The sequence below is a fragment of the Aotus nancymaae genome, unplaced genomic scaffold (assembly GCF_030222135.1).
Source record: "Aotus nancymaae isolate 86718 unplaced genomic scaffold, 86718_ANA_hifiasm-v0.15.2.pri h1tg000014l, whole genome shotgun sequence".
Classification (NCBI taxonomy): Eukaryota; Metazoa; Chordata; class Mammalia; order Primates; family Aotidae; genus Aotus; species Aotus nancymaae.
The window spans coordinates 36,796,116-36,813,521 of NW_026988425.1; the positions used below are offsets into that span (position 1 = coordinate 36,796,116).

At 37.1% G+C, this 17,406-nt stretch overlaps 1 protein-coding gene across 3 annotated transcripts in view; it reads left to right on the forward strand.

Moving 5' to 3' along the window:
• WDR70 (WD repeat domain 70) overlaps nucleotides 1-17,406 on the forward strand; it is a 362,749-nt gene that overhangs the window by 307,169 nt on the left and 38,174 nt on the right. For all 3 annotated transcript variants that reach the window (XM_021671857.2, XM_012460014.2, XM_012460016.2), the window contains one exon: nucleotides 15,804-15,904. In XM_021671857.2, the coding sequence (XP_021527532.1) occupies nucleotides 15,804-15,904 (101 nt within the window). The remainder of the gene's footprint in view (nucleotides 1-15,803; nucleotides 15,905-17,406) is intronic.

The window sequence follows — 17,406 nt, forward strand, 5'->3', positions numbered from 1 at the left end:
CAGTTTGGTGCATAAGAGAAAGAAGAGACAGTTTTGAGAAAAAAACATTTATAATGCATGGTTGAAATGTTGATTGCTGATGAGTTTGATTAAGACAAGGGAATAAAGGATAGAAAAATGAGCCCTAAGAAACATCATTTAAGAGATGAGCAAATGAAAAGAAGCTAAGAAAGAAGTTTCACTAAATAAATAGAACATCCAATATTGAATCATCTTAGAAAAGTCAGAAGATAAATTATGAGATCCATTTTAATAGATGGATGAAGAGAGAACTTCAAATAGCTACAAAACCACACACCCTAAAGAGTTCTATTAAACTGTTGGTTTAGTGAGGGTGAGGGCTTATTGTTATTGTTAACATCAAACAACATCATTTTTCTGTTTATATATTAGCATGCTCTGTTAAATAAAGCGGCTTTTAACAGTCCCTTTGACCTATTGTACCAAGTTTTATGTCTTCTTGGAATGTAAAAAAAATAAATACATTTCTTGGAATGTATAAAAGGTGGACACTTTGCTAGAAGAGCCAAAAGACACCTCTTTTATAATTCTATGTTAGAAATACCACACTCCATGGTAGTACTGTGTTGAGTTTTAATTTGCATAAAAGGCAGCATCTCAGATTCTTAATATCAGTGTACTTGTTTGACCAAGGCACAGACAGTGATGGCATTATGTCTATTCTAGATGTGTCCATTTACTGTAGCAAAGTATGATTGTTTACGCTACTCCCACACTCTCTTCTAAAATAGAATAAACCCCTACATGCATATATATTCTAGGACACCAGCCTCAGCATATGTATATGGAGCCAAACATTGTTTTCAGTCAGAAGATGTGTGTTAATCTATGCAAATATTTTTATTAACCAAAAACTAACTTCACAAAAACATAGCTTTTAAAAAATATAGCAAATATATTTTCTATAATTATTTTTGAAATAAAGTTTTTTAAAGACCAAAACTTGTTTTAATTCTGGTCTCTGCATTGTCATATTCTTTGAAAAATGTTTCCTTTCTCTGTTCAGTGTAGAGATTCTAAAGTCTGTTTGCTAGGAAATAGTGTATGTTTCTTTAACATTTGCTATTTCATGATGTTTGCACACATTTTACAATTCTGCTAAAATTTTTAGACATTTCCCTTGTAGTCTAATTGCATTTACTCAAATTATGCACTGAAATGGTTTGTCTGTGTTCCCCACCCAAATCTCATCTTGAATTGTAGCTCCTCATGTGTTGTGGGAAGGACCTGGTGGGATGTAATTGGATCATGGGAGCAGGTCTTTTCCATGCTGTTTTCATGATAGTGAGTAAGTCTTATGAGATCTGATGGTTTTATAAAGGGGCATTCTCCTGCGCATTCTCTCTTGCCTGTCACCATGTAAGATGTGCCTTTGGCCCTCCTTTACCTTCCACCATGATCATAAGGCCTCCCAGCCATGTGGAACTGTGAGTCAATTACACTTCTTTCCTTTATAATTACCCATGTCTTTATTAGCACTGTGAGAACGGACTAATACACACATGTATGCACACGCATGCATGCGTGTGCACATACATACACACTCTTCTCTCTCTCTCTTCATTTATTATCTAATTCTTTGTGATTTGAGTAGTATGACTGGCCTCTTTTCTAAGATGAATTCCAGAATATAACTTGAATCTGCAATTTACAAATCCACTTTTGTTTTTGTGTAAGATGGCACCTTATGCTTTTTATGTATTATATAAAGGGCTTCCATTACTCTGCTTTATGCAATAAAAGCATAGGAAAGAAAGAATGGATAAAATGCAACTTGGAGATGACATGTCAATTATTAAAGTTAATTTTATTTAGAGAAAATTATGAAATTGTAAGCTTTTCTTAAGACCCATTATTTAGGGAAATGCTCTAAAATAACAATATTATTAGCTTGGTAGTTTTTCATCAGATGATAATTTAGATAATTTATTGTGAAACGACTAATAGAATTTTCTTTTAAACTAGTATAAACCAAGTGACTTATGCAATTATACCAGTATATTACCATTTAGATTTTTTAACTTAAGCATGGTTAATCAGGTTTTTTAACCTGATATTGTTTCATGGTCTCTGCACCTCATTTGCTTTTGGCAGTAATTTCAGAGATAGCAGGCATTCTCGTGGGTAAAGAAGGAAAAAAGCTAGAAATTTTACACCTGAGCCTAACTTCTTTTCTAATTTGTTTGTTTGCTTAGGTACTTTGGTGAGAGACCTCTATTTTTGTAAATAAGGCTGAACAAAATTAGGATAAGAAAATTAAAAAACTAAACCTTTATTTTTTAAAACACTGCTATAGCTTCAGGCATAACTGATCTAGTGTTTGGCCTCTGAAGCGAGAAAAAAGGAAATTTGCTTTGATACTTTCAACTAGTATGCCTTGGGCATTTTAAATAGTCGATTGAAAAGGCCTGGCATGGTGACTCATGCCTGTAATCCCAGCACTTTGGGAGGCCAAGGCAGGTAGATTACCTGAGGTCAGGAGTTCAGGACCAGCCTGGCCAACATGATGAAACCTTGTCTCTACTAAAAATACAAAAATCAGCCAGGTGTGGTGGTGGGAGCCTGTAATCCTAGCTGCTCAGTAGGCTAAGGCAGGAGAATAGCTTGAACCTGGGAAGCAGAGGTTGCAGTGAGCAGAGATGGCACCACTGCACTCCAGCCTGGGCAACAGAGTGAGACTCCATCTCAAAAAAAAATAAATAAAGTTGATTGAAATCCTAATATTAACATTAGAAGTATGATAGTAGAGTCTTTTAAGGAAGGAAAAAACCCTCATTTTTGATTTCTAAATATTTGATTTTCTTTAGGACATTTTTAGGTAGTAAAAAACAAGGATTATCTTACAATTTTACTTCCTTCTATCATAGCTTGTTTTTCAGAATGTCCCGTTCTTGTGAGAAATGAAATATATAATATACATACCTCATTTATGGTCTCTAAAAAAGAAAACTCAAAATATGAAGTATCTGGTGTTTTCTGTTTGTTTGAAATACTGTGATAATTGTTTTCAAGGGACTAACTTTATAGTTTGAGAAAGTATATATTCTGGAAATGAAAGTGCTAACACTTTCATTTTATATGTTATGTATAATTATACATGTTACTCATGTAATATAATTATGCATAACATAAATTTAAAAAGTGTATATTCTGGAAATGAAAGTGTTAGCACTTTTTATTTCAAAAAAAAAGTTTTTATGTTCTTATTAGGAGAGAATATTGATGTTTTAAATTCAGAGAGATTGAAGAGGAAGACTAAATGGATAAAAAGGGCCATGAAATAATAGATGAAGCTAGCTATTTATCTTAATTTATAATGTACAAGGCACATACTGGCCATTCAGATTACAGTCAGCCTCCATTATTTGTACTTAGGGAAGCAGAAAGGTAATTCAAATTAATGGATATTGCAGAAGTCCTCAGAACTGGGTTTGGAACGTATCTTTGTTCTTACTTTTGAATGTAGATGTAGCTGTTCTGGGAATTCACTTCAAACAAATTAATGATACTATGCCTGTGAAAGTTTGACTCTGAAGGAGTTGAGGAGCTCATCTGTTCTTTCATTTCGTACTGGAAATAGAATAATCATCTGTTTTACTGATATAAAGTCCCAACTCTGGCAGAATTGCACCTCCTTGTAAGTTTCTAGAAATAAAGGAGTCAAGCAGTGTCTCTGCCCAGAGTCATACAAGGAATAGCATTACACAGGGAGAACCTCAGCTATCAGCACTACAAATGCTAACTGAAAATAAACTTGAAAGACTTCATTTGGCATTTATCTGCCTTCTAAAATATAGTGGAACCTCCTTAATGTGAAACACGAGGAGATGGAAAAAGTGGTCTTTGAATTAGCTAGCTTTCCATTATCTGATTTTTATTATAGAGTAATCAGGCAGCTTGTTGACTAGGGAATAGCATTTGCTTTGAATTATGTATTATTTTGAATAATGTGGTATCAGCTTAATGAAATTTTATTGTAATTCACTTTTTTAGGATGATTAAACAGTGCATATCCTAGAGGGAACCTGAGTAACATATTTGTATTTAATAAAATATGTCTATTTGCCCACAGCCAAGTGATAGGACAGTATACCTAACATAGGTATGTGGAACACTTGCTCACTGAGAACAGAAAGGTGGAGTCTCAGAGCACTGGTTGTTTCTTGGTCCTCCAAGATGTATGTATATTTGATAGGAAACCTGAGAGCAAGTAGAAAATGGTGGAGTTTTAGTGTGAATTTACCAGTACATGTTTCTTTTTCTGCAACTATCTTTTCCAGGGTCAAGAGCCACATTCTAGCATGGCTTATTAGGGCAATGTTTTACTGTCAAGAAGTGCAGTGGTCACTCAGTACTACTGTCTCTAGGAGTATTTTCTTTAATCACTGAAGAAAAGAGATGCCATTAGAATATGGTGAAAAACAACTTTGCATTTTTGCTGCCTTCATAATTTGGACTACACGACCACCTTGAAAAAATTAAACTTTTTGGGGGATTTCTTACAGCAAGCAGCATACACATATAATTTAAATAGGAACTTGAATTCAGCTGGGCTCACCTACTAAATCAGCATCAATAAGACTTGATTAAATTGCTTCTTGGTTGTCATTCACTAGAGGTATCATGTTATGAAGGTTCCAGAGCAGTAGTTCTTCAGATTTGAAGAATACAGTTGAATGTTCATCTGTAGGCACAAGAGAGTAAAGAGAATTCTCAGATTTGATAGTGGTTTAACTGTTTAATATCTGCGATATCCAATCTTAACATATTTTTAGGTAGGGAAGATGACAGGAACTAGTTTAGTGCTGATTCCTTTTTATTATTTTGAAAAATTTTGATACCTTTTTAAGGTATCGTAAAATTGACCTTTTTAAGAAAACATATAGTTCTGTGATTTTTAACATATGTATAGATTCATGTAATCACCATCAACACAATCAGGATACAGAACAGTTCGATCATCCTTTTTGCTATCCCACTATAGTCACACGTTCACTCCTCTTCCACCCTCAACTCCTAAGCCCTGGCATTCACTGATCTGTTCTCCATCATTATTGTGTTATGGTTTTGAGAATGTCATATAAATCAACGGTGCTCAACCTTTTTGGCACCAGGGACTGGTTTCGTGGAAGACGATATTTCCACAGACAGGGCCAGCATTAGGGTGATGCAAGTGAGATGCTTTCCTCAATCACAAAGTTTATGGGGGTGCTAAAACACTCAGTAATCAAGATAAGTAACATTTTAATGCAACAATATAAAAAAATGCAAAAAGTCTATGATGAATAAAATACCAAATTTTAAATAAAAATAGGACCAGTAACAGTGCTGTGCCAAGCTGTGTTGCAAACTGAGGCAAAAGGAAAACTCAGTTGGACTGATCTTGTCTTTATTTAAAATTCTGATGTTTTGTTCATCATAGATTTTTTGTTTTTATTTTATTATTATTATTGGCGGAGACTAGACTTGGGGAAATGGTAACTCACCTCTGCTTTAGTGATTCTTTAAATTCTGGACTTCTTCCCAAATCCACCTACTACTATTTACTTTTCAGAGTCCTCAAATAGGTACCCTGTGCCTTCTGTCTTTGTTTTTAAACAACGTTCAGAGGGAGAGACTGAATGGAGTCTACTTTACCAAGGACCAGAGCTTTTTTAAATTAAAAAAAATTGCAATGGTGATGGAAAAAAACAAAATAACAGTACAGACTATAGCAGATGTGCCTAGGAGGAAGCTTCCAAGTTAGCTGCACATTTGGAGGGACGTTCATATGGTAGAAAATAAAATAATGTCATTGATCCTAGAATGAGTCACCTCTCTTACTCGGGTGGTATGTTCCCTTGACATAACTATGCCACAAGGCAGAGCTACTGGCTTTTGCTTAATTAACTGCCATTGGTATCAAGCATACTTGGCTCAGTTTCTCAATATTATTTTCCAGAGCTCATTCCTCTTGCTTACCTGCACACCATGACGTAACTCTCCTGTATAAAAATTAGACTTAACAGATTTTACAGCTTCCCTAAAGAGTTCATTTCTGTGTATGAAATCTCTTACTGTCAGATCAGCTTTTTCTTTACTTTTAGCCTCACATTCTCATGTTTAGAGCCTACATCCTTTGCTCTGGTCCTTATGGAGTTGGAGAACAGCTGGTTAACATCCTGTGTTTCCTTGAAGATTATAAAGTTACTGTTCAGTCTTGTCTTTGTCTGAGGGAACCAAACTTAGTCTTTTGTTCTTTTTTATTTTTTAACATTTCCTTGTGGATCTTGTTTTCTCCACACTTCTGTTGTTTTTGATACTCTTGTCTCAGCCATTTCTAAATTCTCTAGTGACCAAATTGGAGTAAGGGTCTCCTTAGGGCTGACGGTGCCATGTGGGTAGTAAGAGCATCATGTTACTAATGTTTACTAACATAATACATGTCACATAGTAGATGCTTGATGAAAATGTATTTATTAATTTCGCATTACCTTTTATTGCATTTTATTCTATTATATTCTTATTGGGACTAACTGTAATGACCTATTCCTTACCATCTTCTCAGTTTTTATTTTTTGGTTTATAGCTTTTTTTTTTTCTTTTTATTCAAGGTGTTGCAACGTAGGTTTATAGCTTTTAAAAATCAGTTTGGAATTTCAGTGCATATATTTTCTATTAGAATTTATGAAAGAAGTATACATGTAATTGTCTACTTCTTTAAAACTTGAGATAGCTGATCCTTTTTTCAGACTTACTACAAATAGCTGTGTTTTGGGTTCATTAGAGGAAACACGGATTTACTGCAGATGCTTAAATACTGGTAGTTTAAATTCTAATGAATATAATGTGTTTTGGTTGTGACACTATTAATTAATAAGATATGTTTCCTGGATCTATTTTTTTAAAACATACTCTGTGCTTTGAAGCAAAAGTTATTTGTTTGAATTTGATACTTTATCCAAAGTCAAATCATTACTCTTCATTAGAATAGGGGACAAATACTGATGTGATATAGTACTTATCACTTTGTTTTTATCATCTTTATTCTCTCTTTAAAAAAAAATTAATTTTATTATATTTTTTGAAACAGTCTTGCTCTGTCACCCAGGCTGGAGTGCAGTGGTGTGATCTCAGCTCACTGCAACCTCCACCTCCTGGGTTCAAGTGATTCTTGTGCCTCAGCTCTCACGTAGCTGGGATTACAAGCACATACCACCACGCCCAGCTAATTTTTTTTTTTTTAGGTAGAGGCAGGGTTTCACCATGTTGCCCAGACTGGTCTTGAACTCCTGATCTCAAGTGATCTACCCACCTCAGCCTCCCAAGGTGCTGAGATTACAGGTGTGAGCCATCACGCCTGACCTCATTCTTTCTTAAAAGAATAACTATAAATTTTTGTAACTAGCAGATTCTTGATTCAGGTGCAGTTTTTTAGATTCTCTATTTGATGTCCTCTTCTTTGAAATAACGTTTACTGTAGGAATCCAGATTCAAACCCTGCAGTCAAGTGTCTTTTCCTGTGACCACCGATTTAACAATGATCTCATTTGGGAAGTTACAATGTGAGATGAAGGGCCAATATGGTGCTGCCTTAGGCTTCGTGAGCAAAAGAATGAGGAACGGGCGTGGTGGCTCACGCCTGTAATCCAGCACTTTGGGAGGCCGAGGCAGGTGGATCACAAGGTCAAGTGATCGAGACCATCCCAGTCAACATGGTGAAACCCCGTTTCTACTAAAAATACAAAAAATTAGCTGGGCATGGTGGCGCGTGCCTGTAATCCCAGCTACTCAGGAGGCTGAGGCAGGAGAATTGCCTGAACCCAGGAGGCGAAGGTTGCAGTGAACCAAGATCACGCCATTGCACTCCAGCCTGGGTAACAAGAGCGAAATTCCGTCTCAAAAAAAAAAAAAATAAAGAATGAGGACCAAAAGGAGGGCTTATCCAGTTAATAGTTTATCTATTTCCTAGTGTCATTTAACCCCATAACAAGCTATATTAAAAGATATCCCATCTTTAGTAGTGCCAGCATTTGCAAGTGAAGATTTTTCTGCTTCTATTTCTAATCCTGTGAAACAATAGAAATAGTGTATCCCTTTTGATTAAACAGGAACTTTCCCTACTTCTCTACACAAGAGTATGATATTTTATTTAATAAGTATTTAAATGTATTTAATAGATATTTAAACTTGTATCAACATGATTGCCATGAATGGCAAAGCTAGATAAAGAATCAGCCACTAGGTAATACAACCCTGAGGGAGAAACATACGTACTTCCTCTGTAAAATATATATATATATATTCCTCTGTAAAATATATATATATATATACAGAGAGAGAGAGAGGATTTGTAGATGTTGTTAAAAAATGTTCAGAATGATACTATTCTTTTCATAATGTGTAAACATATAATACAATAATGACTAGAGCTTCATTGTCTAACCCTAGCATCATATTGAATCCCACTGATGGACCAAGTGAAGGACTTTACATCTTGTAGGATTTTCTGACAGTTTTTCTCTCTCAGCCTCAATCTGATGAATGATCTTCGGTAACAAGTTTTCCAGCTGTTCTATCAGAATTCTGGCCAAACTTTCACAATTATATATAGTGTGGAGAAGAAAGAGGTTTATAATTAAAGCATATCCCAGGATAGTGTTTTTCCTTTTTAGAAATGATAGCTAATGGTCTTGCAGGAGGATGGGTTGTGAACCCCTAAAGGACTAAATAAAAGAGTATGATATTTAGAACGTTTTTACCTGTACTGTAGTAAGATAAATAATATTTTACATATCTGTGTAGTTTGCCTATATAGGAAGATTCAGCTTTTCCTGTGTTTTCTTGGTTTTACATACTTAATGATTTCCAAGATCTGATTACATATACTTCTTATCTAGCAGTTGGAGATTTAATAAGTTTCATGCATTACTGTTTTATTTATATAAACACAGGACTGGTGGTCATTATTTTTATGCCTATCTCTGTTGATAAATGAAGAAAAGTAAAGGAGCCCTCATCTGTGTAGACCAAACGTAGAAAAACCAGGTGGAGTTTGGTTTACACTGTGGGTCTTAAATGAAGAGAAATAGCCATATAGTGCTGCCCAAGCCTTTGTGCAACCTGGTCTCCATAATAAATGATAATATATGATATAAACAGATAAGGCTACTCTTCTCTAAAAATGACTAGCCTGAGGCCCCAGCGCCCCAGGCTCCTCTTAAGCATGAGGGTCTCCGTATCTTGGCACACCTGCCATATCTTGGTATCCCATTCTATGCCCACCAGTGGGAAGTTCTGCTGCGTCTAAGTGAGTGCCCTGGTGTGGGACCTCTGGGGACATTTGCTTTGTAGGATGACCACCCAGCTGGGTCACTCACCCTGTGGACTCCTGTTCTCAGTCTCCTGTTTGTTTCCTGCTCACAGACTACCATTAATAAGAATAATTACCAGACTTCCTTCAGTCATTACTTGGGCCTTCTTTGCCTTCACAAATTCTTCTCATGTAACAGAGTCGGAGCAAACTTTTACTGTTTTGAATTAGATGAACAAAATTGTATTTAATTTTCTTTCCCAAGAGACCTTCCATTTTCTATGGGAACTTTTTCTCGTGATGAAATTTTTCAGGCAGGTTTATTATCAGATACAGATGAGATTCATTTAGTGCCAAGGACAACTACCAGGTTCCAGATTTTTGCTGCTATAGTGGTTACCTTTATTTTATAGCACAGACTGTGAGTGAGTTATTTTACTAAAACCATTTTCCATGACTTTGATGGGAATTAATTTGATAATTAGATGCCAGTTTTTAAAAAGCATAATCTGTGCATCTGTATCAAATATGTATGGCAGGTGCAAAGTAACACTTTCCCTTACTTGGTTTTTCTGCAGCAGCCCCTACATTTATGAAAGAACTATGGCATTTTTTCTTTTCATGCCTGCACTTCTAACTGGCCTATTAGAGAATTTTTCAGATAGGAAAGGGAGAAGATTGAGAAAATTTCTGGCAAAAAAAAATAAAAAAGACAGTTGCACAGTTGCTGCAAGTCTGGCCCATTGTAGAACTTCCTTGGAACTGGAGGAATGTGGAGGAGAAAAAAAGGAGGCCTATGTGCACTTAGCGAGATGTGTAGAGAAAATGTCTGCCTTTGAACTTTTTCATTGAGGGGATGTCTGTAGAGATCAGATGGTGCTGATGAGTCTTAGTTATTGGAGACTGGGGCTTACCATGTTTGCTTCCTGAACTTTAGAGGGATAAGACCAAGTCTTGTGGCCTATGTATGCGGCAAAGCCATCTCAAGTTTGAGAAAACAAGGCTTTGAGAGAGAGCGGAGGGAACAAAGACAGGACAAATAGCCTGGAAAAGTTGAAACAATTCCCATTTTACTCTTCTTCTTCCCTGGCCCAATATTTTAATATAGAAAACAGTTTTTCTTTCTCTGTGAAGTAAATCTTGGGCTTATGGAAATCTGAAGAAACTTCTTTCTCCAGTATTTTTTGTTTGTTTGTTTTTATCTGTTTTTATTTATTTTGGGTTCACATCTTGTTCTCCTTTCTTAGTATCTGGAATCTGCACACACACATACACACACACACAGCCATTCAAATGTATTGGATAGTCCTGAGGATGTGTGTGACTCTAAGACTGCCTCTATACAAGTCTGCAAAATTCTGTGACAGTCTCCTTCACGGACAGATGTCAGGCTTTTCATTTGAAAAATCTGAAAAATTCATATCCAAGGAATCACTGTGTTAGCTTATCCTATCCATTCTTGTACTGTATGACAAAAACCAAACGTGAAAGAATCAGATGGAGTTTGGTTTACAGTATGGGTCTGCAGCTGTGGAGGATCTGGAAATGGGGTTTCAACATAATCATGTTTAAGGTATAAAATTATGAAGGCTGTTGGTTTTCTTTTAGCATGTAGAATAAGGGTGGTGTTTAGATATGTGCATTGCAGATACCTAAGATGTTATGCAGGCATTGATTTCTTTAATAGTAGCATTTGTGAACTGGGAGCTAATGGGCTTTTTCTTTTATGGTCTTAGTAATATTATTTGCTGTTTAATACAAACTTGCTAAGGTTTGTACTGGATTAGGTGGGTTTGGATATGAGTAAACGTCTCCTACCTCCTTTCCTCCCCATCTTTCCAAATAGGTCTTTGCATGGTTAAGTAGTGAGGGAGTGAGCAGTGGCATTGGAGAAACTTACTGACCCAGCTCCTCTATGTGCAAGTTATTATCTGACCTTGGGAAAGTTACCACTGTCTACAGCCTCAGTTTCTTCATCTGTGAGATGGGATGAGATTATTAATTTTGTAGTAGTTGTGAGGGCTCAATTACATTAAATAATATAAAGTTCCAGTACCTGATAGTTCCCTTTCTACCATGTCCTAAAATGTAAATCATTTCTCTCTTTGATTTCCTTCTCTTCCTCCCCTTATTTGCTTCCCTGGTTTCTCTAAAAGTAAATGAAAAAAACACAGAAATAAATTGTTTGGAAATTTTTGTGGCCTTTTCACTTTTGCTAAGGGTAATTCCAAAATTCCTATTTTGGAATCTTGACACTCCTAGTTTGACATTATGCTCTCCTTTCTCCTGGCCTACCCCTCTCTTTTTTTGTTTGGTTCTGTAGGGAAGAAAAATCTCTCTGTTGAGCATATTAAGCTTAATTTTGTGCTGAAAAAGAATAAGCTTAATTTTGTGCTGAAATACATAGTTCAGCTTCGGCAGTTACCATTAGTGAACCCACATGTTTTGGGAAATGAAGTAGATTAGTGTAAGAATAAAACACTTTGTCAATTTAATTAAGCAAATCAGTTTATTAAAATATACAGACTAACTTCAGAATCTTATTCTTTGCACTGTAGTGGCCTTCTGCCAGTTGAATCTCATGATACAATGTGAGGGCTTTCTCTTTGATCCTGTAGATCTCATGTCTTGATGTTCATTGCTTGTTCCCTGATCCTTTTATTCAAATGTGCTCTCTATGCTTTATTTGCTGCATTTCTTGGTAAATCCATAGGTCTGAATGTGTCAAGTTCCTAGCAAAGAAGCACTTCTTCAAGAACAGGATGAAAAAAGTTTGGGGTGGTTGGTTGATCGAGGGATTGTACTCTTTCTAAGTATTTGTAGCTCATCTGTCTGATGGTTCCTTAGGCTTCTAGCAGGCACGTGTCGCATTGTTGTTAAGCAAAGCCTGGCATGTATGTTTGACAAGTTAGCAGCGTGGCAGCTCAGCTTGCTTCCCAGCCCCGCTGCAGTCTCAGGGATTGTTTGGTTTGGCAGGTAGCCAGCTCTCTGCTATAAGATGCATTTCCTTGACAGGATAAAGTGTGGAGCTGCATTAGCTGCAAAGTTTACAAAGGTTAGCTAAACACACACAATAAATATTAATAAACAAAAAAGGCCCACCCACCTTTGGCTTTAAATTCTTTTTCTTCATTTTGTATTTTAGAATCCTTGCAGTATTTGATTAATAACCGGTCTTAGGGTAATTGAGCCTTAAGTATCCTTTGCCTAAGATTGCTCACAGGCTTCTCATTGGCTGCTTTGGTGACTCATTGCCACAGTGCATGGGGCTCTGGAACTAAATAACTATTTAGTTCAAGGTGTCTTATTGCTTCTCCTTGTTTCGGTATGAAAGGAGGGTAAATGTGCTTCTCCGTAAGAATGTATACTAACCAGTGTGTAAGGGCTCTGGAGGGTAAAGGATATGAACAGGAATAGAGGTGAAGTGTCCTTGGACTCCTTGGAAAGCAATCGGACCTTGGTCTGTTGGCTTGGGCAGTTGCTTCTCTCTAACATTTACACCCTCAGTGAAGAGAGAGAGAGTAACAGTAACCTGCTGCCACTGGAACTGCCTGTTTGGCTGGATGTCTTGGAATTTACCAGGCCTACATTGTGGATCTTTTCCAATTCTGCACCCTGCTCACTTAAAAACATATTTGAGAACTAGTAATTTTAGACTGCTTAGCCAGACCTCTAGAGAACCAAGAAAGAGAAATAACTCCAATACTATGTCCTTAATATTGTCCTGGGCCATTTATGGGTCACTGAGATTTCTGAAAGCCTTTGACAGCCCCTTTCATTGCTGTGATTCATGCACTTTCTCTCTCTCTCTAGGACCACATTAGAAGGAAACTAGCTCTTCTACATTTGTAGGATACCTGAGTATAATGATGATATGAGGAAATCAAATTATTCCTCATGGAGTAATGACTTTAATTTGAAAATTGTCTCCAGCTCTACCTTGGAAAGCAATCCATTTAGGCATGGATGAACTGTAGCTTTTAATTTGTTCCTTCGGTGAACATTTGTTGAGTGCCAGACACTAATCTAGGCACTTGGGATATGTTGCCAAAAAAAAAACAAAACTGACTGAGATCTTTGCCCATGGAACATATGTTCTAGTGGGTAAGGCAGACAATCAACATCATTAATAAATAAGTTATATATTGTATTAAAAGATGATACATGCTATGAGAAAAAAGAAAAGCAGAGTAAGGGGAGTTCTGGGCACAGTTTTAAATTGGGTGGTCTGAATAGCAACAACATTTAAGCAAAGACTAAAAGAAATGAATCTTGGCTCAGATGGACTTCTTCTAGATAGGATTTCATAAACATGACTTCACGAAGTTATGTTTGTGACTCTCCTCATGTTTCCATATACCTGGCTGTGACCATCTGGGAATTTCCAGTGGTCTAGGCATGGTTCTCAAATTAGTCTCAGTGGCGGAGGACCCAGAAGCTGCACTTTGTAGACCTTGAGCTATTGATATACTTAATTCCATCTTTTCAACCAGGAGCAATTTTTATTAGGAGAAAATGTGACTTTTATATGTATGCATTATGAAGTAGGTTTTACAAGTATAGGTACAAAGCAACAACAACCGCCCCCCCCCACCCCCGCCAAAACCCAAATTATTTTTTCAAGTTTTTCTGTTAATATTTACTTACTATTGTATTTGTTTTATCATCTTTTAGCACTTGCTAGCCTGGGTAGCAGGCACCATAGATTTGAGGAAAATTGTGGAAAGAAAGCCTAACACTGTGAAAACCTGCCCTTTTAACTTAATTTTTCCCCCAACTAAGGGGGAGAACACAGCCATCCTGATTTGATTTTCTCTATACAAATATCCTAATCCTCTTCAGTGGTGCATAGATTAAGAACCACTCTTCTAGAGTAAGTCTGTTAAATCAGATATGAATTAAACAAAAGTCTTGTAGATATTTTTCAGCTTTCTCCTTAGTTCCTCTGGAATCTCAGGTAAGGGTTTGTAGCCATTTATCTATTTTTTTTTTTTTTTTTGCCATTCAGACGAGAGTCGGAATCTTCCTTCCTTCCTTCCTTCCTTCCTTCCTTCCTTCCTTCCTTCCTTCCCTTCCCCTCCCCTCCCCTCCCCTCCTCCTCCCCTCCCCTCCTCTCTCTTTCCCTCCCCTCCTCTCTCTTTCCCTCCCACTTCCCTCCCTCCCTTCCTCCCACCCTCCTTCCTTCCCTCCCTCCTTCCCTCCTTCCTTCCCTCCTTCCTTCTTTCCCTCCTTCCCTCCCTCCTTCCTTTGCTCTGTCACCCAGGCTGGAGTGCAGTGGCACAATCATAGCTCACTGCAGCCTCAAACTCCTAGGCTCAGGCGATCTTCCTGCCTCAGCATCTTGAGTAGCTGGGACTACAGGCACATGCCACCATGCCCAGCTGGGAGTCAATATTCTATAAAAAAGAATCTCAGAGATTTCAAGATATTCTGTTTTAACAAAAGAGGGGATGATTAGAGACAAGGAACCAAAGAAATTTAGCCCAAACTAGATTTAGGAAACAGTAGTCATGATTTTCATTTTACCACTAGAACTATAAAATGCTAATATCTAATTATACCCTTTTTCCCCTTTGTCCCTGTGTATAGTTTGGCAAGTGATAGATTATTAGTAAACATTGAATTAATGCTTCCACACATATCTTCTTGTATCAGAGTGAGTTCTGTGGAACCTAGTATATGTGGTTTCTGTTTACCAACATTAGCTTCATCTTTTTTCCCTTTAATTCTATCCATGCTATCCCTCCCACCTCTGCCCTCTTACTACAGACAAAAATTAAAAACAGGCTGTAGTTCCCACTGAGAACTTGTGGTTATTTTCAATCCCAGAGCACCACTTATTTTCTTCACCAGTAATGAATTCATAGGATCATAACTTCCAGTGAACCTTCTCTTAAACAGCTTTTCATTCAGGTTAATGTCAAGTCTTTGTATTCTGAATCTCTGTTTTACTTCTGCTGTTGTCCTGCTGTTTTATCTCATAGATAGGGAGACGTTATTAAATGCCTACAAATGTGTATTGTTTCTGAAAAAGCTTTATGAGATTTGGATCATTGTGAACTAAAAACAATAACCACCTGGTCTCAATCTGCTGTCCAGAGGGACATATTGTATGTGTGTAAGAGCATGAAATCTGCTTCGGTGGTAAGTGTAACTGAGTTATGTGGATTCAGCATTCCATGATGCCAGCCTCACATGGTAAAGGAGCTGGGAAACCTAATTTTGTGCTTTCAAGGCTGTCCAGAAAGGGAGGTAATATCAGGAAGAGAACATCTTTTATATTTTTATGGAATATCACCCAGATAATAAGTGATGGAATGGAACTTAACTTCAGAAACACAATTTTATGGTTTAAAAGAAAATGTCTAAAACTTAGAGGTAAACCATCAGGATGATATTTGATATAGTAGACTAGCCATCAAAGTACCAGCAGGATTGTTTCCATTTTTATCCGGCCTCTTTAATCAATCACTGTGCCTTTACTTTGCAGAGTGTTGTTCGCTGCCTGTGGCATCCAAAGCTGAACCAGATCATGGTTGGAACTGGAAATGGATTGGCTAAAGTCTATTACGACCCCAACAAGAGTCAGAGGTATTTCAAAAGTATTGCCTGTTTTAGATGGATGATAACAACTGGGGGGAGAGATTCCCCTCCACCGCCCACTATTATTTATTTCCCACTTTGATGGAAATCCACCCATTTAGAAAATGCAGCAAGCACAGAGTAAGGCCTCAAACTCCTGATATTGTGCTTTAAAGAGGATTTGAATATCGCCCTTGATCCACGCTGAATTCAAAGTAAAAGTTTCCAGGGGATTTGCAGTTCTTTAGCTGAAATGTTGAGTGCAAGGGGGAAAAAACGTTCTGCCCACTTTGCATACCACCGTGGACAGAGGCATTAAGAGTGATACATGTAAGAGATTAAAAAGCAGGGAAGTAACCACTTACAGGAAATGAATCAGCTTGTCCATTTTTTTTCTTTCTTTTTTGGCTTCTAGCAGTTACTGGTTTGGATGTTTGGCAAGATTATTCTCTGCTCACAGAAAGGGACAGCACAAATACATTTCCCTTCCACCCTCATGCCCACTCAAGTGTCACACTTAAACATACCACTGTATTTCAAAGGTCTGAAAACTTAACTAGAGGTTCAGTTGGTTCCTCAGTTGTTTCCGTTTTGCTTAGGCACAAAGATGGACATATGTCACCACCCAAAAAAGGATGGTTTTGTTTCTCTCTCTTAAAGTACAGTGACTGATTAGCTCTTTATTTAGAGTAAGACTTGGTTAACTAGCATTAAAATTCACATATGACATTCACTGGAGTCCCATAAAAACTTGTTTTAAGGTCCCACATCCTTTGAGGAAAGGAAATCCACCCTCTATTAATGAATATTCATTGACCATAATTTTGCTCTGAAAAAAAGCGGACAGCCCTATCTTCCTTTAGAGCTTTCTGGACTAGAGTTGGGATCCTGGCCTTAAACAAGAAAGTATATTTATGGTATTTAAAAACAAATAGGATTTTATTTGTTTTTTAAAAAAGAAATTAAAAATGCTAATATACTTAGGATGGGAGTCTGTTTCATTTGAGAAAATGATGAGCCTCATTTCATAGCACTCATTTAGAAGGCACTTTCTGTGGAATCTTTGCTTTAAGAAATTTACTTATTTGTATTTGTTTCTCTTGAAAAGGGTAACTCTGTAATACTAAGGAGAAGTGCAATGTTCTAAGCACATTTTTGGTTAATCCCACACGTTCTTGGGCCGTAGCCCCTTGGCAGCACTGCCAAGACAACTCAGTTCCAGACACTTGTACTCTTGTGTTTGAGAAGTGGACATATGCCATTTGTGGTGTAGACCACCCAGGTTGCTTTCGTCTAAGACGTCAACTGAAATCTGAATCCTGTGACCTTTAGATGAAAAGATTGGTTAATTTTATTATTTAAGATCTTAAAATTTCACGTTATTCCTATAGGTTTTGTAAACTCGTGTCCTGTTGCCCTGTTACCTCTTCAACCCTCTTGCTTGGTAATAACCACTGACTGACAGACTTGCTTTTCCATAAGTTTAAGCTCTTATCACTGAAACCCATCTG